Source organism: Leptosomus discolor, chromosome 6 (genome assembly GCF_034619465.1).
Source record: "Leptosomus discolor isolate bLepDis1 chromosome 6, bLepDis1.hap2, whole genome shotgun sequence".
NCBI lineage: Eukaryota > Metazoa > Chordata > Aves > Leptosomiformes > Leptosomidae > Leptosomus > Leptosomus discolor.
In genome coordinates, this window is record NC_141396.1 from 13963938 (window position 1) to 13991486 (window position 27549).

The 27549-nt window shown below is 47.6% G+C and overlaps 1 protein-coding gene across 2 annotated transcripts in view; it reads left to right on the top strand.

Moving 5' to 3' along the window:
- Positions 1 to 26705, top strand: part of COL17A1 (collagen type XVII alpha 1 chain) — a 36718-nt gene extending 10013 nt beyond the window's left edge. The window contains exons 11-56 of one of the 2 annotated variants that reach the window (XM_086466847.1): positions 177 to 260; positions 621 to 686; positions 1998 to 2162; positions 2533 to 2622; positions 2762 to 2806; positions 3426 to 3575; positions 4014 to 4229; positions 4929 to 4967; positions 5950 to 5976; positions 6458 to 6484; positions 6970 to 7032; positions 7206 to 7310; positions 7812 to 7874; positions 8512 to 8547; positions 8689 to 8742; positions 9137 to 9172; positions 9372 to 9407; positions 9830 to 9892; positions 10244 to 10279; positions 10657 to 10728; positions 11093 to 11119; positions 11744 to 11779; positions 12296 to 12331; positions 12565 to 12645; positions 13644 to 13679; positions 14354 to 14434; positions 15668 to 15721; positions 15845 to 15886; positions 16658 to 16720; positions 16880 to 16939; positions 17463 to 17489; positions 17575 to 17616; positions 17779 to 17844; positions 18231 to 18278; positions 19324 to 19437; positions 19709 to 19846; positions 20439 to 20522; positions 21518 to 21646; positions 22790 to 22879; positions 23435 to 23548; positions 23807 to 23959; positions 24747 to 25166; positions 25359 to 25499; positions 26107 to 26169; positions 26395 to 26466; positions 26653 to 26705. In XM_086466847.1, the coding sequence (XP_086322973.1) occupies positions 177 to 260; positions 621 to 686; positions 1998 to 2162; positions 2533 to 2622; positions 2762 to 2806; positions 3426 to 3575; positions 4014 to 4229; positions 4929 to 4967; positions 5950 to 5976; positions 6458 to 6484; positions 6970 to 7032; positions 7206 to 7310; positions 7812 to 7874; positions 8512 to 8547; positions 8689 to 8742; positions 9137 to 9172; positions 9372 to 9407; positions 9830 to 9892; positions 10244 to 10279; positions 10657 to 10728; positions 11093 to 11119; positions 11744 to 11779; positions 12296 to 12331; positions 12565 to 12645; positions 13644 to 13679; positions 14354 to 14434; positions 15668 to 15721; positions 15845 to 15886; positions 16658 to 16720; positions 16880 to 16939; positions 17463 to 17489; positions 17575 to 17616; positions 17779 to 17844; positions 18231 to 18278; positions 19324 to 19437; positions 19709 to 19846; positions 20439 to 20522; positions 21518 to 21646; positions 22790 to 22879; positions 23435 to 23548; positions 23807 to 23959; positions 24747 to 25166; positions 25359 to 25499; positions 26107 to 26169; positions 26395 to 26466; positions 26653 to 26705 (3743 nt within the window). The remainder of the gene's footprint in view (positions 1 to 176; positions 261 to 620; positions 687 to 1997; positions 2163 to 2532; positions 2623 to 2761; positions 2807 to 3425; positions 3576 to 4013; positions 4230 to 4928; positions 4968 to 5949; positions 5977 to 6457; positions 6485 to 6969; positions 7033 to 7205; positions 7311 to 7811; positions 7875 to 8511; positions 8548 to 8688; positions 8743 to 9136; positions 9173 to 9371; positions 9408 to 9829; positions 9893 to 10243; positions 10280 to 10656; positions 10729 to 11092; positions 11120 to 11743; positions 11780 to 12295; positions 12332 to 12564; positions 12646 to 13643; positions 13680 to 14353; positions 14435 to 15667; positions 15722 to 15844; positions 15887 to 16657; positions 16721 to 16879; positions 16940 to 17462; positions 17490 to 17574; positions 17617 to 17778; positions 17845 to 18230; positions 18279 to 19323; positions 19438 to 19708; positions 19847 to 20438; positions 20523 to 21517; positions 21647 to 22789; positions 22880 to 23434; positions 23549 to 23806; positions 23960 to 24746; positions 25167 to 25358; positions 25500 to 26106; positions 26170 to 26394; positions 26467 to 26652) is intronic. The other variant, XM_086466848.1, reaches the window with a different exon arrangement.
- Positions 26706 to 27549: the final 844 nt, after the last annotated feature.

Below are 27549 nucleotides of genomic sequence, written 5' to 3' on the forward strand. Positions count from 1 at the left end.
AAACCATTTTTTAAGGAAGATCTTGGAACAGAAATATTAGGCCTGTGATAACTCCAGCTAGCTAGCAAAATTTCTTGGGAGAGGTTATCATTATTGTCATGGGTTTTGTTTGGTTTTAGTCAGAATCCTGCACTTCAGGACTCCTATAAACCCCATTGCAATGTTTTTCTTTGCAGTGTTTGGAGTTCAAAACAACCTGTCTCCAGGCTCTTCAACCCTGACCCAGAATGCTACTGCAGCCTCCGCAGGTCAGCAGCAAAAAAATTAAGCCTAGAGAAAGTGTGAGGGTCACCAATGTGTGCTGCCTTCTCCCACCTTTTCTGTAGTGACTAGAAAGTTCATATTGACAGAGGCTCCTTCATTACCATATTCTTCTGTGGAGCAGTGTGGTGTGAGGGGATATTGAGGAATGTTTCCCCTGCTTTACCTGTGCAGGAGCAGCTCCTGGTGCCTATGTAAGCAATAGAGATTTGCTTGATGGGGAAGCCCTTGCTTGTCTGAGTTATCCTAGATACCCTGAATGAGCAAAGACTTTTGAAATGGTAATGCAGCCCAAGGTTGGTGTGTGTAGATACCTTGTTATGCTTCATCTCTTTCATTCTCAAGTTTCTTCATTGCAGCATATGGGGTGAAGAACGCTTCTCAGAGTAACACTATGGCAAGTACTGGTGTGTCTGCCTCAGCAGGTGAGTGTGTCATTCACAGTTGTTTAGGCATGGCCTTGTACAGGCATATCATGATAAAAATGAGTTAGGGATTCAACCAGCTGAGTGACACTAACACCTGGCCCCTCAGGAGCATGACGTGTCACTAGCCAAGTCTCCTACCAGTACCTTTCTGAAAAGAAAGCGAACGAGCCAGAAGCTAAGAATGAGCAAATGAGCTGGTCTGATTCAGATCTCCCCCATTCCATGGTAACTTGGATGATTTAATTGCAGCTATTTCTGCTCAACAGACAGGTAATTGGACAGAAGATCACATGTGTGAAATTGTGCTTCATTTGAAGCTGAAATATTTGCAAGATTGCTCTTAAACATCATTTTGCAGTAGTACCAGTCTCAACCACTCAAGGAGTTGACTTATACATGACCAAGGAATTGACTTATACATGATCAGATTATTTTTTTTTAATGATAGATGTTGAGGTCTTTCTATTGGCCTTTTGTCCGTGAAGCGTTGGGATTAATCTTTTCCAGCTTTTTTCTGGAACTCCGAGAGCTTAAATTAGTCTTCTATTTTTTGTGTAAGGGAAGACAAGTTTGTTTTGTAATCCAAAGACTCCCAAATTATGAGGATTTAAAGTAGATGTAAATACCACAGAAGTTATGATAACATTTCTAATATCCAGGTTTGTGCTAGAATAATGGAATAATATATTCTAGTTATCTTGATTTTCAGTGCTGTGTCAATTTGTGTGCAAATTCAGGTTTGTACACCATTCCAGGCATACTTGATACTGCCTAATGGCAGAAGGGTGACCACACCACTGGTTTTGAGCCTTGTTTGGCCTATGCCAAACCTCAGTAAGCTACACTTGAATGCCTCATAACCATGTCTGGCTCCCAAGGATATGGAGTGCTTTGTGCTTAACAGTAGGTCTGCTAAAAGAGCTCCTCAGCTTGAGCTGTGCTGGCTGTGACGACCATCAAAAGTCTCTCTCAGGCTGAGTTTCTATGATTCTATAGTAATTTTATAGTTTGATAAGCAAAGAGGTCATTGAACAAATCGCTGCTATATGTGATTGAATTTCAGATGCTCTCCATTTCTGGTAGCAGTTACTCCCCTGCTAGTGAAATGTATTCTAAAGAAATGTGATGACACGCACAGCTCTCCTCTTGGCTTCAGTGACCAGCGTGTCTCTTACTGTGTGTTTATAGTAGTGTCAACCCCAATCACAACAGGATACTTATTTTAATGAACAAAAGCGTTGTGACTTGTAGTTATGGCTCAGTGGCCCATTCTCATCTCCTCTTTCCCATCCTTTACCAATATTCCAGGGGGAACCGTTTTGAGCTCCCAGGGAGATGACATTCTGCGCAAAGACTGCAAGTTCCTGCTGCTGGAGAAGGAGAATGCCCCAGCAAAGAAGGAGATGGAGCTTTTGATCATGACAAAGGACAGTGGCAAAGTCTTTAGTGCCTCTACCACTGGGCTTAATGGAGGTAACTTTTCTTTGGGACAAGTGGATGTGGTGCGGGTAGAGAATTGAAGACTGATCAGAGGGGAGTTCAGAGTTCAGGACATTACACCTGACTCAACCCCCTGCAAGCCAAACAAGAAGCTCTGGCAGGCGGTGAGCCTTCAACCATGCCAGCTGCAATCTAGGTCTAGCTTTTGCATTAGAAGCTTTGGAGTGTGCCTTGGAATATTTCACAAAGGTTGGGAGCTTTGAAAGCAAAAAACTAGGTCTGGTTTAAACAGGCAGAGCTATTGTGTCTTCCCAATAAAAAATATGCATTTTGCCAATGAAAGAAGATAGGCCTGGTTAAACTTCTTGTGTAATGTTTTTAATTATGTTTGGTTTCTGTTCAGGATCCTTTGTAGAAGACACCTTGAAGAAAGAGAAGCAGGGATTTTCCTCCTCCTATGCTACAGATACTGGCCTAAAATCAGATGCAAATGGTAAGAGTTTGTCCCTGTGGGAATGCAATTGAACTTTCTCCCTCTGCCTCCATTACTATCTTACCCTTTCAAGCCCATGCTCTAAGTTTAGTCATGCATAGAAAGACTGTTAAAAGCTCTTTTACTACTGTTAAAACAGGAGGACTGAAATCTGTGCCAACAAGGGACAAAGCAACTTACGCAGGTAAGTGATGCAGTTCAGACTTTCATTGGAAGAAGCACCAAAGCACAGTATACAAAAAAGCAATCGTTCTTGAGTGACATGAGTGATCTCTGTGCAATGACATTAGAGAGAGGGAATGTTCAGGAGGCTACTCTGTCTGTAATGAGCAGAGCACACACCAGAGAAATTGGTACTAGTGATTTGATTGTGGACGAGTGAACAGTTGGGGTATTTTTTTATTGCTGGAGAAAATCAGATAGCTGACAGCACAGGGTTGCAGCACAGACATCTTGCTACCAGGACAGATTTATGGGGGAGGAGAGGGCTCAGACAGACCATCCTGACTATTGCTGTCATTTATGGCATGATACTGAGCAAAAAATTGACACCGAGGGGATCACAGTTTACAGCTGCTATTTTAAAACGCACTGAGTGTTGTGCCCTGTTGGAATTGCCATTGGGAGTGCTGTCCCACAGGGACTAGGATTACACCTACTGTGTGCAGAGTGGAGTGTAAAAATTTTTTTTCCATAGCCCTTTCTATAATGGATCAGACCTTGGTGTCCTTATTCTAAGAGATTCTTACTCTGAAGTTAAGGAACTCTTCATTAACCAGGGGACTGCCCCTTCCCTCTTCCAGAAATACGAAATGGTGATGTGGGGGGTGCAATCGGATCAGCACCATCCTGGTGTCCCTGTGGTTCCTGCTGTAGCTGGTGGAAATGGCTCCTGGGTTTGCTTCTGGCCTGGTTGTTTCTCCTGGGATTGCTTTTTGGACTCATTGCTCTGGGTAAGAAATAACTGAGGAACAAAATGTTGAATGGGATAGAAAGACAAACAGAGGGTATAAGCTGTCAAAAAAGCCAAGTACCAAAGATATCAAGCCAGAGAACTGAGCAACAGCACATTCAGCTTGATGGTGACTGCCACTATGTTATTACAAATGGACAGAAAGAGTGGATAACGAATATAAACCTTTGATGAGAGGTAAGTAGGATAGGAAAACTTCTGAGATCTGAGGTCTTGCTTCTCAGAGACTAAGATTCTGAAGTTGTCATTTAAACTCCAGATATCCCTGCTAGAAAAAAAGATACAAAGAACAATCCTGCAAAATTCAGTGGCCATAGCTATCTGACACAGTGTTGCCTTGTCCCTGCTATTAGAAGTAGGTATTTCAGGCATGCTTCTGTGGCAGCATGTTCTCTAGCATTTCACTTTAACCTTCCAGCGGAAGAAGTGAGAAAGCTGAAATCTCGTGTGGAAAACCTGGAAAAAATCAATGGCGGCCTCCTGACAATTAACGAAGGGAATTCAAAAATAGAAAAGGATGTTTCAAGAGTAGACTTTCTTCATGGTATTTCACCCTCATCAACCTTCCCTTACGAAAACGAAGAGTCAGTCTGGTTAATGGTGAAGAGCAGACTGAACAAGGAAGTAGAACGAGGTGAGCAGAGTCAATGTCTGTGATGCTGCATGAGACCAGAATATTTAAAGAGGAGTGGGAGGATTTGCTTGCCCAAGGGTCTAAAGACTGGGACTTTTAGAGTGCAATGAAGTCTGCCAAAAATAGTGGCCTTGCCTGTCTTCACAGACAGGCTGAGCTGGAGCTCAGAGTGCTGCCACTAACACTGGTGGTGCATCCCTTAAAGCCAGCAGGAAGGGAGAAGAAAGGACGTTGTGGACATGCCATCCTGTGCCAGGATGTATCATGTTTGCTGTAGCAAGTGAGTTTTCCATTTTGAAAGAACTACACAGAAAAATGAACGCACACCTTATTTCTCGTGCTACTTCCATTAGCAAGGGAAAGATGGTTTATTTCTGTTTAGCAGATGATAGAAATGTGTTAAGAACAGGGGAGCCTACATTCTCCTATCTTCAAAAGTTGAAAAAATTTTGTGGTAAAAAGAAGACTTTAAATCACCTTTTACCTCTTCAAAGAACTGTGTGAATATAAACATATATATGTATCTCCTATTTGTGAAAGCGAATTTGCTGAGGAAACTCTACTTACAAAGCCATGCTGTGCTTGATAGCCTGTGCTGCCTGCAGCCTCAAAATCCGAATAGAAGGATCCTTGTATGTGAAGTGAGTAGCTATTCTGTGGTGTAATGCACTCTAACAGCCCCTTCACTTCCCATTACAGGTTACTTCCGAGGGGAGAGAGGAGAACCTGGTGAGAAAGGTACAGCCATATAGTCCTTCTCCTGCCCTGTCCTACTTCTTGGCTCTGGTAATGCACAAGTTTGAGGTTGATGTTGCCACAAGGGACAATTGGCAGTGAGAAAGATGAAGCTGGTTTATACTTGAACAAAAAGAATCAAAGAATCGTTTAGGTTGGAAAAGACCTTTAAGATCAAGTCCAACCATAAACCTAGCACTGCCAAGTTCACCGGTGAACTATGTCCCTAAGCACCACATCTATATGTCTTTTAAATACCTCCAGGGATGGTGGCTCCACCACTTCCCTGGGCAGCCTGTTCCAATGCTTGACAACCCTTTCAGTGAACAATTTTTTCCTAACATGCAATCTAAACCTTCCCTGGCACAACTTGAGGCCATTTCCTCTTGTCCTATCACTAGTTACTTGGGAGAAGAGACTGATACCCACCTCACTACAACCTCCTTTCAGGTGGTTGTAGAGAGCAAGAAGGTCTCCCCTCAGCCTCCTCTTCTCCAGGCTGAACAGTCCCAGTTCCCTCAGCTGCTCCTCATAGGACTCGTTCTCCAGACCCTTCATCAGCTTTGTTGCCCTTCTCTGGACACGCTCCAGCACCTCAATGTCTTTCTTGTAGCGAGGGGCCCAAAACTGCACACAGTATTCTAGGTGTGGCCTCACCAGTGCTGAGTACAGGGGGACGATCTCTTCCCTGCTGCTGCTGGGGTGTAAAGCTAATTTGCTGCGTAAACCATAGAGGGCCTGATCCCATGCAGAACTAATACAGGAGGCCCAATCTTGCATTGTGCCAGCATGAAAGGCCAGATCCTGTTTGCCACTAGTGGGGTGGGTCTGATCCTGCTATTCAAGTGTGAAGTGTCCCTGTTCATCAAAAACTCCATCTTTCATTGAAGGTGGGAGAGCAAGTACAAAACCAAAGTGAATGAGTAATCATTGAGAATATCTCCAGGATCTCTCCTGATTTTACTTTTTTCCCCTCTTTTCTCAGGTGATATGGGAATGCAAGGTCCCAGAGGTAAGTCTGGAGTTACCTGCTTTCTCAGGTAGATTGCCAGCCTGCCATAGGGCCTGCATAGCAAATGGTTTTATGGTACTCTAGAAGTTAGGTAGAAAAGCTGCTGCATTCTCTAGTTCAGATATTATTGTGATGGTTGGGGTTTTTTGCCCTTCTGGGCAAAGAGCATTTTAGAGTTGACAGTAGAAGAGATAACAGATCTCACTTGGAATCTAGCAACTTCCTTCACCTGCATGAAAGTAGTTTCTGAAGCCAAGCTCTGTTTAGTTCAATCACAGAGTGCTTCAGAGGATTTTGCGTGGCATGAATGATTCAATCCGTTGCATGAATATAAGGGGGCCAATATGGTATTGCTGGAGACAGTAGAACTTGTAAACATGCCAGGAACATAAACTCCTTTTTATGGGGGGTGAGGGTCAGCCAAAGTGACAAACAGGGAAGACCTATTCCCCACTGACTGTCTATTTCTTTCTGTCTACAGGAGAGCGAGGACTTCCTGGTGTCCCAGGTGGGCAATAGTACAATTCCCCTTTGAGGGAGGACACTTAGTGACATTACTGTAGGCAAGAACATATTTTGCACTGGAAACCTAGCTCAAGGTGGTTCTCTAAAGAGTCAATATTTAGCATAGACCAGGTCGCTTGATTAATGCCTTAGTGCTGAGCTATAGACACAGCTCAGGGACTTAGTTACAAGCAAGGTCTCAGCCTGACTGCCACTTATTTGAACACGCCTAATTTGGGTTTGTGAAGATCCCAGCCCACCTTTGAAAGAGTCCCACAGCTGCGTGAATACTTGGCTCAACTTCCTTGTGCTCATATATGTGTTATGTTCTTCTAAAGAGGTCCCTGTCGAAGTACCCTTTTTCCAAGTAATATATTCTTTACCCCAGCTGATGAATCCCTCCAGGCTTCAGGTTCCTCTAAGTTGCATGTTATTATTTCATGGTACACAGACAAGGACTCTGAACATCTGTTGTGTTTTTCTTTCCAGGCATCCCTGGTCCAATTGGGCACCAAGGACCAGAAGGACCGAAAGGACAGAAAGGCAGCATGGGTAAGCATCTCTATCGATGCTGTGAGTCTCTCACAACTGATTGACACGTGGCATAGGAATACAGACACCAGGTTGGTGTGATCATTGCCTTCTCCCATGGAGGTGGCCATGGATCCTCTTGCCCAAGGCCTCCCATAAAGACACCTTTTTTTACAAGGCATTGTTTCCTGTAGGTGATCCTGGCATGGAAGGTCCCATGGGACAAAGAGGTCGAGAAGGGCTACCAGGGCCTCGAGGGGAGCCTGGACCACCAGGATTTGGAGAAAAAGGAGACAGAGGTAGGAACTAGGTGACCCATTCTTGGATAAAGCAGAGATAGACAAAAGCTAGAGTTTGGTCCTGATTTATGAAACATCTCAGTGAAAGAATTTGATTTGATTAGTCAAATCCAGATTTCATTTCAGCACAGTCAAATCTGACCTAAGGGTTGTTTTTTTTTGCCAAACTTACAATGGGTAAACAAGGGTTGTTTTGATTTGACAGGTCTTACAGTCAGGTTTGAGTTTGGCAGAACCAAAAAGTTGATGACCTTAATATCAAGGTCATCTTCTTCCGTGTTATCCAAGTCACCAAAGCTGGGGGATTTGTCTTGCTCATCCTACAGCCCAGTGAGATGGGATTTTTTTTTTCTTGGACATTGCATGCTTGTTTGGGTGTTTTGAACTGACCAGCAGATTATTCATGACACTTGCCAGAGAAAGAATTACAGAAGATGGGATGGTGTAAAAACGGGATCACAGTTGTATTCCACAGTATCTATTCATGCTCTTATTCTGCAGGTGTTGTTGGTGAGCCGGGTCCTCCAGGGCCACCTGGTCCCCCAGGTCCTGCTGGCCTTAAAGGTAAATATGAGGATGGACAGAGAGAGCCTAGCAGACTGATTAGGAATGAGTGAGCCTTCCAGCCTTCCTGTTTCACTTGTGTGGCATTGCAGTAGTCAGAAAAGTGAACTAATGGTCCTATTTTAGATAAAATTTACTTTAATAGGTACACATAACCTTTAGAGCAAGAAATTCTTGGAGATTTTTAGTGAGAGAGGGGATTGGCAGGGAAATTTCTCAAAACACCGGTGTTTGAGATGTGTGAGGCTTCCAGCTGTTTTTTCTCTGTTTTTTTGTAAACTCCATATCCCTAACAGGCTTCTAACAGAGTTACACATCTACAGTCCGTGTAACTGCAATAAAAATTGCACTATAAAAATGGGTCCTACCTGAAGCACAGATCCAAGCATCTCAGCCAAGATGGAAGGCTTGAGTCTCTTTACCTTACTTTAGGGAAAACCACTTCCTCTATGTCACAAGAACTAAGTTGTGTAGAGTTGTTCTCCTGGTTTTGAGGATGCCAGTGATGCAAATTCTTCCAGTGCCTGGGAGAATTCCAATCTGCTAAACACCTATTGGGTTGCAGGTGTGTTGGGCAAACTTGTTCATTTTCTAGTTGTGGTGTTACTGAAAGAAAATCCATATTCCTTATTTGCAGGTCTGATGGGTTCTCCAGGCCCACAAGGTCCTCCAGGTGAGTGCTGCATTCCTTTGCTCTGGCATCTCGAGACTAGAGAAAACAAAAATAGAGTGACAGTTTCTCACAGTTTTTCTTCTTCAGTGATGGATAATGGTGATTGGAATGAAGTAAACCCCCCATCTCATTTTTCTGCAGGTCCTCCCGGCCTACAAGGATTTAGAGGAGAAGCAGGTCTCCCAGGTGCTAAAGGTGAGCTTCTCTTCCCCTTGGCAATTACAGCAGCACTGGCTGATGTGCATTTTTAGCACTGCTCTGAGTAGCAGGTTTGGTCTGAGCATGTAGCATTTTGATGTTAGGGGCAAAGAAGAGCATAAGTCTGAGGAAAGGGAAGGAGGAGGAGCTAAACTTAGTCAGAGATTGTGAGCAAATATTGAGAAATAGAAGAGATGCAGAGGTAGTAGAGCAATCTAGGTGAGGAAGCATGGTTGGATGGATGGAGCTGTATTGAAAGAAAGGAATTTCCAGTCTGAGTTTGTCTGATATCAGAGTATCTGTATTTCCCCTATGATTTTTCTTGATGCATGAAATTCCTTTCCCTTCTGACTTGTTATTACTATTCTTCAATCATCTGTGTGTCTTTCAGGTGAGAAAGGAGCCACAGGAGCCGCTGGACCCAAAGGTATGTTGATCAAATAGATATCTTTTGTGGATATTTTCTTTAGATTCCTTTAGATATGGATACTGTCCATGGATATTAACCCTATCCTTCTTTGGCTTTTTCTTCTGTGCTTTTGTCAGAAAGCGGACTTTATTTTCTCTGATGGAAACATTTTACAATTAAACTTTCTCATGGAATCCTTCCCTTTTTTATACCACAGGTGATCAGGGTGAGAAGGGTTCTCGTGGAATGACAGGTCAGTGGATTGTTTTCCTTGAGTAACAGCCTACCTAATATACATGTGCATTATTTGAGTTTTCAAATAACAGTACAGCCCAGCCAACCCCAGTTAGCTTTCTGAAAAAGTATAATGACGTTATTGGTTATAGGAGTTTTATTTTTGCATCCAAGTTTTAAACAAATAGTTCCCATTCTTAATTCCAGTGAACTTGGTAGCAATCTTTAGGGATTAGCATTTCGCTTTAGGGAAATTCTCCCTCACATGACTTGTATTCACATTACTTGAGCTTTTCTAATGCCCAGAGAGTCACAAATCATGAGGCCTAAACATCCCGTCAATGCTGGTTTCCAATTGCAAAACACCAAATATTGTGGACAGTCATAAATTGTATCTTCGCCAAGATTTGTTTGATTCATTTTCATACCATTTTGCTACAGGTGAACAAGGCTCAAGAGGAATGCCTGGTCCTCCAGGAGAGCCAGGGGCTAAAGGACCTGTAGGTGGGTAACAGGAAAAAGCTGTATTTGTATGTGGGGCAATGTCATTTCCACCCAGAGAGTGTTTCTATGAGCGCAGACAAAGAAACAGCATGGGAGTGGATTCACACTGGTTGTAATCCTAGGTCTTTTCTCTAGATAGCTAAGATTAGTCTGTATACTCAGAAAAGATGTCCTACAGTTAAGTTTCAAGTGAATGTTTTCTGGATCTTCAGCAAGTGTAGCCAAGATTTCTTTCAGATGCAATATGAAAAGCTACTCTCCTGTGTTTAGGGCCGTGCTTTGCTTAATAGGAGGACAGGGCAACTGTGGTACTATTTCAGCAATCCCTAACAATGTCTTTCCTGTGGACAGGACAAGCTGGCCGTGATGGACAGCCAGGTGAAAAAGGTAAGGGAATCCTTTGAGGTAGAAGGGTTGGTACTTTCTGATTTGGCAGGAGGTTGATTTGTAAAAGTGGTGTGAGAAGATGGCACAGATTCATATTGTGGGATCTTGCTGTCTCAGAAGAACTGTAGAGTCAACTGTGTAAGCATGGAACTGCGACACGTAATGGAGCTGGCTGTAAACTTGTGACAGAGTTCTCACTACAGAACTCTTCTGTCATCGAAGTTCACCTCCCAGACACTGATGCTGAAAATGGCCAGTTGGCTATGCGGACACAATAGGTAGAAAGTGCTGCAGGATGGCTGGTGGCCAAGCTTGAATTGATTGGGTAGATTGTAAGTCAGTGACTTCTAGCTTGTTAATGGTGATTATATCCCTAGGTGAACCAGGTCTTATGGGAATGCCAGGAGCCCGAGGCCCTCCAGGACCCTCTGGAGATGCAGGACAGCCAGGTAAAAGCATACAGAGAACAAAAATACTTTTTGCTCAATCAGGAGCACAGGTGTCTATCAACAATTTCCAGTCTTAATTTGAAGTTAAGTCTGGCAGAGGATCTCTGTACTGTAAGATGGTGATGAAAGGAAAACACACAAGGAATCTAGACCCTTTGTGATCTCAGGATTGCACACACTGCAAACAAGAACATCCACTGCTATGAGCCAATGTTCAGTTTACATTGCTAGGTGCTGGGCCAATTTACAGCACTTGTGGACTGTGTGCTATAATTTCAAGTAAATGTAATTGTCTTCTCCCTGTCTATCCTTTCCCACCTGAAATTTGTTTAGACATCTTAGAATTTTTGCCTTTTTCTGACAGGTCTCACAGGACCCCAAGGACCGCCAGGTAGGCTTTTCCACTGTGTTCCAATTTGTCAATGGCAGACTTTGATAGAGGCTCAAAGAACTCTTGTAATTTCCCCTCTGTTCTGCTTCTGCATCTCCTTTGGTTTTTGAGACAGGTTTTGTGGTTGTTGTGTAATTTTTGTGGAGTGCAGGGCCTTGGAGTGTTGAAAATTTGCCTCTCCTCAAAACATAGTTTGCAACGAATAGCATGTTTCAGTTCTGTACATCACTGAAAAGTCCTTCTAATCAGCAGCAGAAACAGAGGGGAGAGCATGTGACAGCTGCAAGCAGAGGTGGTTTGGGGGGCAAGTCACCAGGGAATTTATCCAGGAGTAATACCTGGAAAAAGCTACAGGTAAATCTAGGGAGCAGTGCCATTATCCAGGGAGCAGTGGGAGAAGGGAAGCCCTTAACTATGCCCAGGGACACTGCCAGCTCTATCTATAGTCCACTGTGAATTCTTCCACTTGCTGTCAGGGACCTGCTTGTAAGTGCTGAAAGCCAGCGTCTTGAGTAGGGAGCTCCTTCTATAAACCCACAAGTGAAACTCAACTGGGGTACCTGGAAAAAACAGCAAACAGTATTTGCACTAATAATTTTAAATTGTTCGTCTACCTTGTATCAGGACTTCCAGGCAACCCAGGCCGACCAGGGGCTAAAGGTGAGTTTTGTTTCTTCCCTAATACTCATTTTCTCACTAAGCACTTCATTTTAGGGAGGATTAGCTGCTCTGCTGACCAGTTCCTGAATCAACAGTGGCATCTAGTGGCTTTAGGAAGGGAAGGTTTGAGAAACAGACGGTAGCCAAAGCCTCGCTGAGCATACACGAAAGGCAGGGCATCTGTTGAGGTCAGCGTGACAGTTCTCCACTGAGAAAACCTTAGCAAACCTGGTTCTGCCCTGAGCATATGGGTACGATGCCTAGTGCCTGCCTCGGATAAATCAAGGCTTCTTGCCTATGCTGGCAGATGTAGTGCTTGGAAAGCTGATCAGAGGATATCTCTGGATTGGCTGAGCTCTGTTGCTTCCCCCATGACCTTCTAGAGCTACGGCCTCTCAAACAAGAGATCAAAGGCAAAAAGAACAGAAATCAAATGTTTAATAAGACAATGTCATTGAGCTAGTGACAGATCTTCCCCAGAAAAGAAGTTCATCTTTTGGCTCTTTCTTTTCTTAGGAGAACCTGGAGCTCCAGGAAAAGTCATAAGTGCTGGTATGTAGTGCTGTGAGAGTTCAAACACTTCTGCTTTTTGAATATTTTCTCTGGTTTTTGTTAGGCCTTCTAAATTAATCATCTCGATTGTGTCAGACCTGTACTGGGGCTCCCTGTGTTGGGAGAATACATATGCTATAAATGTGTGATTCCTTAAAGGACAGACTTGTTACGTGTTCACTGGATGTGTGTATACATGTGTATGTATGCAAGTGTATGTGTTTGTGTTTCAGAGGGTTTGTCAACTGTTGCTCTGCCAGGCCCACCAGGTCCCCCAGGCCCACCCGGCCCCACTGGACCCCCAGGTGTTCCAGGTGAGGAAGCTGCTCCTCTGCTGTGGTTTTTGCAGGCAGCTTACATTGCCGTGCATCCAGTTCTTAATTCAATGTGTGATGTTTATGGTCTCTGCCAGGCCGCGCTGTCTGGGAGGCAAGATTGCTCAGGCAGGACGCATGGCCCTCACCCTTCCCTGCAGAAAGACCAGGATCTCAGGCTGAGTTAGGAAGGCAGCAGCCTCAAGGGAGAAATGGGAAATGATCACAGCGGGGGAGGACAGAAGGGAGGGCTGAGAAGATAAAGAAACTGGGAACACTGTTGTTGTCCTTTGATCTGATGAGTACAGAGGTCAAATCCAGCAATTAGAATCAAGCTCTCTTGCCTCTCAGGGAAGTAGGCTTATGTCTAATCCCTTTCCCGGCACTGTTACTGAAATCAGCAAGTGCTTGTTTTCCAGTCTTAGCTTTGAACTCCAGACAGCAGAAATCCCACACGAGCATCTGCCAATCTATCACACAAACACATGCACACACAAACTCTGGCTATGCATGACCTTGGTCCTCAGACTTCTCTGTCCCAGGTCAGACACTGCCCTCCAGCACACTGGTGTCAGGCAGCAGAGTTCCTGAGCCCTGGTTCTCATGGCACTTCTGTGCCTGTCCCAGCTGCACAGCTGGAGCTAATCCTGGAGCTGGTTTGGTAGAGCTACCCTCAATTTGCAGCAGGGAATGTGAGAGGAGCGTTAGGCCTATTGCATTTCTGTTGTGGTCAGTGACATTCTGGTTATGTCCCCAGTCTGAGAGGCACCAAGCACTTTACTTGCCACATGTTGGAAAATAAGCCTCTTCTCTGGAGCTACAAGTAATACATGGGACACTGATGAATTCATACCCCATAGCAATTCCATTTACTTGTGCAGACAAATACATTATTTGATAGTCTCAGTTCTTATAAAAGACTTATTGATTCTTTCCTGCTACTGTAAAATACAACCAGGAAAATCTAATGCAATCTGGTTTTTTTCCTTTGAAACCAGGTCCTGTTGGACCAGCTGGTCTCCCTGGACAACAAGGTACCATTCTGCATCAGCTTTGATTCTACTTCTTAGGAGAACTGAATTCATTAGTTTTCCTTTGTTTCTAATTCTTTCAGCCCTTGGCACAATCCCTCTCCCTTTTGTTTGCAAATTTCTTCCTTTCAGTTCATTTTGCTGCATTATTTGGCTTAATTAATCTTGTAAAGAATTTCTATTCTTTTTTTCTTTCCCGGGGGAAGAAGGGGGGTGGTAAGAGCCAGTGTGATGAGGATTCTGCAAATGTCTTTTTTTCTTGTTATTTTTTCCAAAGGTTGGCATTTCTGAGGCACTTCTCAAGTGCAAGTTGCCTTTCTATGATAGGGGGTATAGCCCAGCTGGATACCTTCTGCCATTTTAAAAGGTGGGAGAACAAGCTAGAGCCAAACTGGGAATAATACCACTGTGAAATGACTGCCAATTTGACAGACACCTGTTTGGAAGGGCCTGAACAGAGCTGACTCTTAGCTGGTTTTCTATGATCCTGTCAGAGCAAATTGTGCAGTAATTTCCCCATTTGAACACAGTGACCCTCAGAGCCAGGGACTGAGTTCATGCTCCCAGTTCACATAAGCAACTTCTGAACCTGTGGTCAGGGAGGTGAGGAGTGGGTACAAAATGTCACCCTCTCTCAGTTACATAATTCACTTTCTCTTTTTTTTTCCTGAGAAAAGGTCCACGGGGCGAGAAGGGATCCCCAGGTGAAGCCGTGGTAGAAACCATCAAAACAGAAGTCTCATCATTAACATCTCAAAGTAAGTGGGCCTGCCTTTCCACTCCTTTGCTTGGAGAGGTGCCAGAGGCCTCAAGCCCTGTTCACAGCTCACAGCTAACAGGAGATGCCTCTGCCTCTTGCCCCTCAGTAGGGCAAGTGTCTGTGTGTGCATGTGTCTGGTGGTGGGACAGCAATACCAGCTACCTCTTCTGCCCTCCTTCTCATCTGTGTATCCCAAAGAGCTTTCAAAAGGAGGTAGATGGCATCAGGCCCATGTCACAAAGAGGAAGGCTAAGGAGTGGTGGCTGGTGAACAGTCCCTAACAGCAGAGATGATCACAGAGCTGTGAGGTTTCAGCCTGGCCTTTCAGCCACAGTGTACACAGTGGGCAGTTCACTATGTACTAGGAACACAGAGCCATCCCTAAGAGGAGAACAGTTTGAAAAGGCATGTTAATCTGAGCAACAGAAATCAAAATCTCTGTGAATTAGAGGACGAATTCACAGGCGACCAAATGCTATTTTAAGATGAAAATAAGTGGAGCAGAACAGAATGGTTTAGCAGCATCCCAAGAGAAGTGTCAGCTTGCTCTGTGCAATACTAGATGTGTGGTGCATTTACAGTCAGTATTCCTAGGGTCTGGGACCTCTGCAAGTGTGCAGGAGAGGCAAACTAGAGGAAGACACAGAATCATAAACGGTCCTTGTGTGATCCCCATCTGAATGGGATCATTTAGATCCAGACCATGCTTCAGTACTGTCCCATCCCCCACTCAGGAATCTTGGATCTCAGCATCGCTGAACTTTGAGTTTGTGCCTCAGCTTGGAGGTGAGGGTATATCTCCAGGCAAGATAACACAGTGCAGCTACTTGTTAAATAATGGCTGTGTAATGTTCTCCTCCTAAAACTTGCCTTTCTTTGAAAGAATCTTTCCTCTCCTTGGGATTTCTTTCCCTCCTTCTCTAGCCTTTGAGTCCTTTGCTCTTTCCCTCAGCAACTATTACTCTTCAGAGACCTCACCTCCCTGTTTCCAATATGCTGCCAGTCTGCTCAGCATGGTATTTTGCTTCACATCCTGACCTGTATGCTCTCAACCAAATGCATCTCTCCTCTCCCCTCTCTGCCTCAACTTTGGCTTAGGTCACCCAGGTCCTGCCTTAATCCACCTTTGATTGTAGGAGCTTCTAACAGCAATGTAATGACAGTGTTTCCACAGCAGCAGTAGCTCTATAGCAACAATTTTCCCTTTTTTGTGTGTGTTTCATTTGCACAGTGCTGGCAGATTTACAAGGGCGAGCAGGACCACCAGGACCCCCTGGACCACCGGGTACGTAATATAGCAGAGCTCAATACATAAGCAGGGGGACGCTGACACACATGGCACATTTCTGGGCTGCCCAGTTTGCTGAGTAAATATATTCTGTAATACCCTTGTTTCTTGTATTGTCAGGTGAATCTGTGCAGGGACCCCCTGGACCTCGTGGCCCCCCAGGTGAGAGCTTGTTTCTCTGAATCAAACCTGGAAAGTGGGAGGTTTTTCCTGTGCCTTGCATACCCCAGATGCAATCTTGGACCTGGCAGAAGTTAGCAGGGCTGACTTTACTGGACACTGAATTTCACATAGTGGATGCCTACTAACACAATTTTACTGCAATATAGTTTCACAGCAGCAAGATGTTGCCCAAGAGAGGAGATTTGGCAGAGGTTTGCTAGCCAGAGTAGTCATTCATAAAAGCCATGCTTTGGGGAAAGACACTGAACGTTCTCAACTCCCCAAAGGAAGTAACTGCAATCAGTTCTGTCTTTACTTCTTATTGTCCAGTCTTAACTTCCAGCTGGCGACAAGTGGAGCGGTTCTCATCGTGAGGAACGTATCCCCACCCCACTTCCTGTAGACAGAGTTCCCTTGCACAGCCTGAAGAGGGGAGGTGCAGGAGGACACAAGATGGGAGCATAACCCCATTCCCTGCTCTCTGCTCAGTAGCAAAGGGGAGCGGGTCAGGTGTGTGATGAAATGAACTTTCCCTTTCAATTTAGTGAAGGCCAGCTGGGATGGGCATGTTGCGCTGCAGAGAAAGGAGTTTCTCTGTCCTGTGTCTGCTGTGGTGGCAAATGATAATAAAAAATAACTAACAGGGATAGATGTATGTGGAGAAAACAATGATACTAGCCTACACTTGGAAATATTTGAGCTATGGCTATGGCATGAGATGTAGCAGCTCAGATGTGCATTTACTTACATTTTTGTGTGCCTTTTGCCTAGGAGAAGGATTGCCAGGACCTCCAGGCCCACCAGGGAGACCAGGATCTTCCATGTCCACCTCAGGTAAGTTCTTCCCACTCAGTCCCTCACCTGTGCCCTAGGAATGCCCTGACTGTTGGCGTTCCAGAGAGCGCATCCTTGGCTAGGACCAGGTAGAGCCAGAGGAAACTTGTGTCATCTTCTGTTGGATTTCATGAAGAACCCTTTCTGTTTTAATTACAGAAACATTCCTCACAGGCCCACCAGGTCCACCAGGCCCACCAGGCCCGAAGGGAGACCAAGGTGGGTATATCCTGCTGCCTCACCAAGATACTAGATGGATCTCAGCACCTCAGACTGAAAAGAAGGAAGGAAGGGCTTGGAAGCAGCAAGTGTCCTGCCTTTCTAGGGTTGTAAGAAAGCTAGCACAGTGGTCACTAAATAGGACTCCTGTCTGCTGCCGTAAGTCAGTCTTTGTCAGAGAAATTTATTAGCCTCCAGCACTGGTGTCAAGGCAATCGTTGTATTCAGATCCCAACTTTGCAAGCCCATTAGATTCAGGAGCATTCAGAGCTTCAGATTTGCCATTAAAGTGGAACAATCTCTTTGCAAAATGCGGTGTCGACTTGGCTAAGTCAGTGCGAAGAGGTGGCCCTGTGAACTGTGGGTCAGCTCTCAGCTGGCAGGAAAACGTGAGACCTACTCCCTTTACCCATTTCTGCCCTGCAAATTGAAGGCCATAATAGTATTCTGCAGTGTGGGCTGGAATGTTGCAGGTCAGAACAAAGCAAGCGCTAACACTGTTCCTCTGCTCACCTGTTCACAGGCGAACGAGGTCCACGAGGATTCACGGGTAAGGAGGCTTCTAGGAGATATCAGTGGGGTGCAGGGTAGCTTGCTGGTGTATGACTGCTCCTCCATTTCTGTGTCCCGTGCAGGAGAACCGGGTGAGCCTGGCCTTTCAGCATTGTCCTCCCATGGTCAGTCTGTGCCCCCTTTCCTCCTTTGAATTCATTGTCCCTAGGCTGAAACCAGGGGGCAAAATCCTGCTCTATTGATACTAGCTTAGTTTTAGTGGAGCCAGGATTTTGTCCACACATTTTATTCCTGTGAATCTCTGACTCTCCTTTTGCAATTGGCAGGTGACAGAGTCACCATACAGGGACCTCCAGGAGTTCCAGGCCCACCAGGCCCACCTGGACCCAAAGGTGAATTTAAAAATCTTCTTTCTTTCTTTGCTGGTGGCCTCACACAGCCAAGAGTGGTTGAGACTAAAGGGTGGAGCAACCCGGTCCTTTGGAACTACAGCTGTGCCCACCCCTGCCTTTTCAGGCAGAGCAGGACCATGGCAATAGAATTGCTTTGGACATGGCACCTAGACATGTCACAGGAGGCTCAGGAAAGCTGCTGTGGCCTCTTCCTTCTGCTCTTGCCGAACAAGTTGCTAATTCAAGATAGTCGTTACAAGGGCTGTGTAGTTGCTTCTCTGACAACATGCAGCCCATGTTTTACATGACCAAGCTTTACACAACCAAGTATGCAATGTGCAGTGACACCCATTATCATTTTCTGTCTCCTTTGCTCTGGTTTCCAGGTGATGCAGGTGTCCCAGGCGCTCCTGGCATCCCAGGAGCATCTCGAGGTAAGAGGCCAGACCATCATTGCTCTGATATTATCAAGAAATGCTGATGTCCTGGTGGAGACTTTGAAAAAGCTCCTTTGGGTTTTACAGGTGTGGGTGCCAACCTAATGCTGATGAGATTTGTGTTCAAAACCTCTTTTTGCACAGCCTGCTTTAAATCAATTTAAGAAGTGCAAATTTTCTGTTTCCAGCTTGCTGGGAATCCTTTGACCCAGAGTTTGTCTTTCTGGGGCATGAAAGAAAGGGATTCCAGGTTGGCTAACCATGTTCCACAGGGGATTAGGGAAGCTGCATTGAACCCTCTAGTGGAAAAACTTCTGATCAGAACAAAAGTGCACTTTTTGTTCTGTTTTGCTTACCCTCAGGTAGATTCATGGGAATTAAGCAGCTTTCATTCTGAGTGAGAGCATCTCTGTATGCATGATATTAATATGGTTTCACAAAAAGTGCATATGCATTAATTTAAGTGTCCCTCCATGTGAACAAGCCCTCTGCTTCTCCACGTTGTGTTCTAGCAATACTACCTCAGGGTGCTGGGAAGACAGGCACCTTAAAGTACATGAGGTTCACTCGACACCAGGGTGACAGGAGTCATACAGGGCCCACCTGTATCTTGCAATGGAGATGGGTGAGGAGGTTCTCGAGCTGGTGTTGCCCAGGCTGGCCGGGGTTGGGCGCAGCCAGGCAGTAAGGTTAGCCTAATGGGCTTGAGTGCTGTGTGGATCTCCACCTGTATTTCTGCACAGCGTTGCACTCCGGTGCACAAACTGAGCAGGTCTGTCAGTATGAAGCCCGGGAGGTCTCTGGACTCAGCCCTGCAGAGCTGCATAGGCTGAATGATAAGATGCTGAATTAATTGAAGATGTTACGCTGCCTAATAGGCCATGCTCAGACTATGTTTAGAGGTGGAGGGAAGGCCCCTCCATAGTCCCTTCCCAAAGCTCTTTCCAGACCTGTGCGACGGGCTCGGTGCAAGCACACTTCAGCATCTCTTGGTCTAATGCAACAGTAACAAAAACACTCCTTCTTACAATGCTTTCTGTAGGTGGATCCAGACAAATTCAGGGACCCCCAGGACCTCCTGGGCCGCCCGGTCCTCCTGGCCCAGGTGGAAGTTCATCTCAAGAGATTCAGCAGTATGTCACTGACTACCTGAAGAGTGAGTATGATGAGATTTTGCCGTGGGTCAGCAGACACATGCCTATCTCTTTCTCCCTGAGCCCCTTGCCTCTCTCCCTTTAGAAACAGCAGCCCTACTGCTCTGGCCTTATTTCTGTTGAATACTGTGAAGGGCTGTTGCCCACTGTGGTCTCTGCAGAACTGTCCGTCTGTTGGCCTGCGTTTTGCCAGGGGAAGAGGGTCCAGTAATTGTGCCTGTGGCCATTGTCTTCCCCCTAGTGATGTGGGCATATGTTGTGCTTCCTACCTAGGTGACAACATAAGGCATTATTTGACTGGTGCCCAAGGCCCACCGGGCCCTCCAGGCCCACCTGGAGTCATCACCACTGCGGATGGGACAAACCTGGATTATGCGGAGCTGGCTACCCGTGTTATGAGCTACATGACAAGTAAGCACCATGTTGGTAAGCTCTGTACTGCATCACGCTCTCAGCTGAGCTTGTCCAACACCTAGGGGATGAGAGCTAGAGGAGAAACAACAGCCTTTAAATTGCAGCACCCCAACTCAGTTATTAATCTTCTGCGGTCTTGGCACAGGGCTCCACACAGCTGAGGTGGTCTCTGAGCCTTGTCCCATTTTAATGCTTAGATTAGCTAACAGCTGCTGCTGTTTAAAAAGTCTCACATTAAACATTCGCTGTTAGACCCTGTAACGCCCCCAAGACCCAAGCAGAGGTGCCTCTGTTTGGTATATGTCATCTCAAGTGTTCTGGGGCTGTCTTGTACGCTTGGGGCCCTCCTAAAGTAGATGAAATTCCCAGAGCTTTTGGAAGTAGCCAGGAATCTCAGTCAGAAGAGCACAGACCACACAGCTGTGGAGATGACCCGGATGTGTGAGACAGCAGCTGATTCACGGCTGGGGACATGGGAAGCCCATTCCACTGGTTAAAATGGATTAATTCAGCTTTCCTTTGTCCTCACCTGACCCCTCTTCACCTTCTGTCTCATCCTGCCTGATGTAAAACCTTTTCACTCCCACAGGCTCTTCAGATCGCTATCAGTCATTTGCCAGTTCAGTATCAACTACATCCGTTTTGTACCAAGAACTTCTGGACATGCTGCAGAGTAAGTAACCCTCAAGGGAAGCACGGGGGTTGGGGGCAAAGCATCCCAGCAGCCTGGAGATCTGCCCTTCCCTTCCACTCTCCTGTCTCCAACCAGAGTTACCAGCAGCTGCTTCAAGAGGGCGAAGGCCTGCCGTAGGTGCTGCTGAGTAACCTGTGATGTCTCCTTCCAAGTCCTTTGGAGACAGATTTATGTGTCTTGTACTGGCGAGTTGGCCTGCTTTCCAGAAGCTATACTTTCTTACCTGTTTGCTTTTCATACCCACTGTTGTAACTCGGCAGTTACTACAACTCTCTCCCCTCCCTCTCCCTCCTTGACTCTCTAGGTGGCGTCTGCCTATGACCCTCCTTTTCAGGAATTCCCCAGAGTTTTCTCCAATCTCCCACTAAACCTTGGGCTTCTACTTTTCAGCTCCCCCCACTCTCTTAGGGTTCCCCCCCTTCCTTCTTGCCCACCCCAACGCCTTGCTATGTCTTTGTTCTTAAGGTGAGGAGGATACCGAGCTCTGTATTCTTTTCTACACACACTGTTACTGTGGGCTGATGATAGATAAATCACCAGGATGTCATTTTTCTGTCGATGGTGGCCAACACTGCACTCCTTCTGTGTGATCCAGTGGGGAGTCAATCGGATTCCACATTCCAAACAGACAAATGGCTGCTGCAATGTCACAGAGCTCAGCATGGTCTTTCCCAGCTGAGCCACTTTAGCCAAGATGTTGTCCAGGGTGTCCTGAAGAAACAGAGCACAAGGAGGTCCATCTTCCTCAAACTCTGGATTGTAGGAGGTTCCCGGCCCTGTCACAAATGTTTCTGACACCACTGACAGGGCAGTTCACACTCAGAAAAGGAGGGGAGAGGGGAAAGGAGCTCTGCATCCATAGGTTTTGGTGGTCTCCCTAGTGGTGGCGGCTCAGCTCACAGGCTGGGAACTCCTCACACCTGGCATCTTTGCAGCAGCTGGGCAGCCTTAAAAGATGCATTTTTCATTTCCAGGAGAAGAAATTCGTCAGTATCTAATTGGACCCCAGGGCCCACCGGGACCTCCTGGACCAGGGGGAGATGGCATGTCTCTGTCACTGGATTATGATGAGCTGACCAGACGGTTTATCAGCTACTTGACAAGTAAATGGCCTTCATTAGTGTGCATGTCCCTCTGTTCCTTTGGGAGCTGAGCAGAAACCTCACGCTGTCAGTGAAAATGTCTTCCAGCGTTGACTGTGTGAATCCCTGTGTACAGAGACCTCCTCGCAGGGATTGTGAGAGACTTGGAAAAGAACAAAGATACCCTGTAGCTAAGATCTATCCACAGGCTCTAGCAATGAGTTCTTGCTTTGCTAAAAACTGAGCTTAGGAACATAATTTCATCTTAGCCATCTTCTTAGAATTTCCATCAACACCTTCAAGTGCCTTTATAACCCATTTCCTACTGGCTCTGTGGCCAGGATGTGAATTTCTGTGGAACAGTTGATCTAGGCCCACTTTGTGTCGAGGCAGCCCAGGCAACAAACTCTTAGATGTTTAAAGTTAGTTGAAATGAATTCCACCTCTCTGCTTCATTTTCCCAGCTGTAAAGGGGTGATGTGGCATGTAGAAACTGTTGGACAGAGAGGACTCTGGAGCATCCCCCACAGCAGTGCTAAAATGCCTAATCCTGGTAGCTGTAACTATATCTGCTTGAAAGCACAGCCTGCTCCATGCTCAGTCTCTCTGGACTGCCCTTGGAGACCAGATCTCACTAATGGACTGCTCCAAAGACGGTGGGAATTTCCTCTTTGGCTCTGACAGCAGGAAACTGCTGTTTAACAGCAGCGCCCCAACAGCTCAAGCAGGACAGCTGCATTGTATCAGCAAGGACATTTCGTCAAAGCAAATCACAAAGGTGCAAAGGTTTTGCACCAGAGCTGCTTGCAGATAGGCAGACACAGGATGAGCAGCACATGCATCAGTCAGTGGGTCGTGCAACCGCGTGTCCTGCTCCCCCCATGTCAGGGGTTTCATGAGGTGTGCAGAGCTTTTGCCAAGAATAGAGGCCTGATGCCTGCCTGTCTGCAGGCGCCCTTGTGATGGCATTAATGGGGCAAGCTTCAGCTCCAAGTCCAGAACAAGGCTTGAGCTCTGGTTCCCAGCACAATCTGCTGATGGGAGCGCTCCACCCTGCAGGAGGCCCTCCAGCGTTGCCTGTGAACAAGCCCTGCAGCCTGTCTGCTCACACTGTAACCGCCTGTTTTGACAATGTGCTGCTCTTGGATCTGTTTGATTTTGCAGGTTCTGGGATGAGCATTGGGCTCCCTGGACCACCTGGGCCGCCAGGGACGCCTGGTATATCTTACAGTGACCTGGCAGCATACCTGCGAAGTAAGCCAACTTCTTCACTCCCCTGCCATAGATCCCTACACACCTCCAGGATTTTTTTTTACAGGCTTAGTCACAGAATTTCCCCTTTTGCCCATCACAACAAATAACCCTCTGAGACTCTGTTGGTCCCTCTGCCTTAGTTAGCAGCACTGCAGGCCCCCTGGGCTCTGGCAGGACCTGCACAGACTGCGAGGGGCTGCGGACAGATCACCCTGCTCCTGTGGAGAGCAGCAGCAGCGAGGTGCTGTCTTGGGGATGGGGATGGAGGAGCCCTTTGTCTTCACCAAACTCTGCGGCAGAAAGGAATTTCTTATGCCACTTCTTAAAAGTATATTTGCAAAATAGGGACTTCTACCCTCTTTGGGATCTCTTGACTTTGCAATGTGATGTCTACACGCAGGGAAATGAGGTGCACCAGGAAAGCTGCACCAGAAGGTGCTGGGGAGAAAAAAGCACTTTATACATGCCTGTAGCTGGCATTACCTCTACTGTCAGAGCAGGTTCATCAAGGTTGTGGTGGTTTGGGTGACCCTTTTCTTCCCTTGTGTCTTGCAGACTCTGAATTCAGTGGTCTTGTCGGGCCCCCTGGTCCTGCAGGGCCCCAAGGACCTCCAGGGATCCCTGGATCACCAGGCACCTCTCTGGAGGACATCTCTGCTTACCTACAAAGTAAAGCACTCGTGTTTCTCACGGTGGGCAAGGAGTTTCTTTTTGTAGGTGCTGGGGGCCAGAGGCTGAGATTTAGCTTACCGGGGGTGACTGCCCACTGACAATGAGGTCACATTAAAAAAGAAAAAAAAAATCTCATCAACATGATTTGGAAAGGGATGGAAGTTGGGGTTGGAGCCTTTAAACTTTCAAGATCCCCAGACATGTGTGATTTCATTTTTTTCCACTGTTGGAAAACAATTTTTCCTGTCTCTCAAGGTGTGGGATACTCCTCCCTCTCTGGGGTCCAGGGCCCACCTGGCCCTCCTGGCCCTCCAGGACCACCAGGCTTCTCAGGAACCGGCCTCCTGTCCTATGCGGACATCACCCACAGCGACGAGTTCAGGAGTGAGCTGATCCAGTACCTGAAGAGTAAGGGGACGCCATCCCTCCTCCCTGCACACACCCCGAGCCGTGCTTTGCCTTGACTGGGCTGCTGGCTCGGCCACAGCCGAGGCAGTCCTGTGGGAGCCCTCCCTGAACTGGGGCTGCAGCAACACCTGATCTCTACAGCTAGGTCTGTACAGGGCTGCGCTGTGTCCCACGGGCTTGTCTCCTCTCAGTCCGACTGCAAGGCACAAGTCCCCGTTGTGACCCAAAAGGGACAGGCGCTGGGCAGTTAGGGTTGGCCTGTACTGAACAGCGAGTCCCTAGTGAGGTCGTCTGCAGAGTTTTGCCATGGAAAAAGCATCTTCATTGACAAAATGGCTGATCAGGGGTTGGAGGGTGGCGCTGAGCCAGCTGTGAAGCAGCGTTGGTCTGAGCTCTCGTGCTGGCGAGTCACCCAGGGCAGCCTTGTGAAACCACGGGGCTCCCCTCACTGTTGGGAGTCACAGAATGGCTGTTTTGGCAGAGGTGCTGAAATTGGCTTGAGAGGAGCGCACCTTTCTGCAAAATCATTGGGCATGTTTCCAAGATTGGGCACCCAAAATTGTGGGAGAGATGGGAAGGAGGAGAGTGTCAGGCCATCTGTAGGATCAAGGTTGACTCCTGTGCCTGCTGCCTGAGAAGTGGCACTGGCTGAGGGTTACTGCGATGAGTGGCGGGACAGAGCTTCCCATTCCAGGTTTTGTTCAGGTAGTAGCATAGGACTTCCGCCAAGCCTTGGGGGCCCAGGTACCCCAGGGGCCCTGAAGTGACCCCTTGTTGTATTTTGCAGGTGATGAAGTTCGAAGCTACATCTCGGGGCCGCCTGGGCCCCCTGGGCCACGGGGACCACCAGGACCCAAAGGAGACAGTGGCTTGGTGGCTGGGTCTATGTCTTCATCATACCAAGGGTTACGGACTTCCGAGCGGTTGCATGGAGGATCCCTTGGTGCTGAGGGCTCCCACGGGGGATCACTGGGCACGGGCAGCTCATTTGGCAGCTCCATGAGCAGCATGTCATCTTACAGTGCCTCAGTGGGCAGCGATGGCTCTTACGCTGCCTCCACGGGCAGTGATGGGTCTTTTGAGGGGTTGCTGACAGAGGAGGAGTCGCACAGGAGAGCAGCAGGTTCAAGCAGAGCCTACAGCAGCTCCTTCACTGGCTCCCTGGACTACAACGAGCTGGCGCTCCGCGTGTCAGAGAGCCTACAGAGTGAGTGGAATGCCTGCTCGTCCTGACCCTCCCTGTCCCAGCCCACAGCTCCTAACCCCCTCTGCCTGGTGTCACGCTGTTCACTTCCCTCACTCCTCCTGCTGCCTCCAGCTCTCCCTTACACCTTCCTGCCTCAGCATCCAGCCACAGTTTTCCCAGAGCTCCTTTCAAATGACATCTTTAATTCCTCAGGCCAAGGTATTCTCCAGGACCTGATGTCTTATACTGCACAAGGACCTGCAGGTCCCCCAGGCCCTCCTGGTCCTCCTGGCATCAGCAGGGTCTTTGCAGCCTATGGCAATGTCACCGAGGACCTCATGGACTTCTTTAGAAGTAAGTGACATAGTCACCTGGTGTTTCTGGCTCATGCATAGGAGATCTCTCCAGCCTCTTGTAGACCTAGTGACCTTTTCACCTTTGCATGCTGCAAAAATACAGTCAGTATACAAAGCTGGAGGCAGATAATCTTTCCATCCTCCTCCTCCTCCCTTGCTGGAGAGGTGAGGTCTCATCATTAGGAAGGGCATTAGGTTTTCCTACTACTTGTAGGAAGCTCATCCCAAACCCTGAAGACCACTGTGCTTGCAACCCCTGCAGCCTATTTTACCATGGCTGGGCTGGCACATGTGGAGCAACATGAGGCAGCTGCTCGCTCTGTTCTCAGATTTCCCTCCCTGACCGTGGGCCAGCTCCAGCCCTGGTGACAGCCAGGACGCCCAGAGAGGGTGGCGGAGCAGTGCTGGTGAAATGAGCTCAGCCTGCCCCTGGGACTTTGTTGGGACCAAAACCGTTCTTGAAAAACTTGCCCTCAGTCAGTCTAATCCCATCTAACCGAGAGAAATGTCCTTCCAGCGTGACTCGCTGCTTCTCTAAGTGAGCTCAGAGCCTTTTGCAAGTGGTTTGTCCCACTCATTCCTCCTCCCTTCATTTCCCTCTCCAGTGTATGGTACCATCCAGGGGCCACCCGGTGAAAAGGGGGAGAGGGGTTATCCTGGACCCAAAGGTAAGGCTTGCCATCCTTTCCCTCCCAAGCCCTGTAATGCCCGGGAAGCAGCACTGTGTCTGCAGAGACAGCCGACTCAGGCTGCTCAGGGTCACAGCCTCCCCACAGTGGAGGTGGCACCTTCACAATCCCAGCCCAAGCATCGTCCTGTTTGGTCTTCCTTACCCTGGCCTCTCTGTGAGCCAGTCTTGCTCGAGGGCAAACTTGGTCTTCTCATTCCTTCAGGTGACCCTGGACCGATGGGCCCACCAGGTCGCCACGGGCACCGGGGACCGAAAGGAGAGAAAGGAGAGAAAGGTATGAACCTCGGCCATCCCCAGGAAAGCAGGTGTCCCTGTCAGGGACTGGCACCACCCCATCTCTGGGAACTGCTGGAAAACCCACACAGCCCCATTTTTTTTGTTTGTGTGTTTTGGATTTTTTAGCTTTTTTACCCCACATGAACTTTTCAAATAACCCTCCTTTTGACTTTCTTGTCCCCAGGTGAACAAGTGTATGTTGGCAGAAGAAGAAGACGAAGAAGTGTTGGGGTTTAAGGGAAGAGGCAGCTCAGTTCTGCACTGGGCAGCGTTCCCAGCAGCCTGTAGAGAATTAGCCCGACTCTTCACTGCCTTAATCCTAAACCATCCTTGCCGACCAGCTAACCACTTAGACGTGACAGTCCGGTGTCGCTGCTGAGATCTGAATGGCTCTTCTACGTGCCCAGCATGGCCCTAGCATGGGTATTCGCTGCTGCTGCTGCTGTTTGGCTTAGTGCCCCTGAGCTCCCAAGCCTGTCTGCCTTCGGGCTCACAAAGGCTTCCTGTCTCACCCAGTCCAGGCTTCTTGTATTGCTCCCAGCTATGTAAAAAAAAAAAAAAACCAAAACAAAACAGTTTTTTTAACGCCTAGCCAACTAGCCAGCAAAGAGAAAAAAATAATCCAACCCCTCGCCCACCAAACGCATGATTTTTCAGCGCTCAGCTTCAGCCCCCAGGACAACAGGCCCGGTAAGAACCCCTGGGACGAAGGTTGCTCGCCGCACTGGGATTTCAGCTCCACAGGCTCTGCTGGGCCAGCCCCAGGTGGGAGGGCCTGGTGAAGCGGGTGCTGGTGGTACTGAGCAGGGCTGTGGCTCGAGGGGCTCTGGGAAGGGGCAGGCTGCTCCAAGGTACCCCAGGAGTGACCCGCGTGAGACGCTGCGCCCAGCCTTGCCAACGGCAGCGTAGCGGGTGCTGCAGGGAGCAAAGGCCGGGTCTGCCCTCCCCACCCGGCTGCGGGGGTGCTGGTGTCTGCCCGAGCAGCCCCACTGTCGTGCTTCAGACCCCTGGGGTCAGCACCCGCTGTCACCCCAGCCCGTGACCTGCTTTGGGAACCGCTGCCCTCCCAGCACGGCCGTTT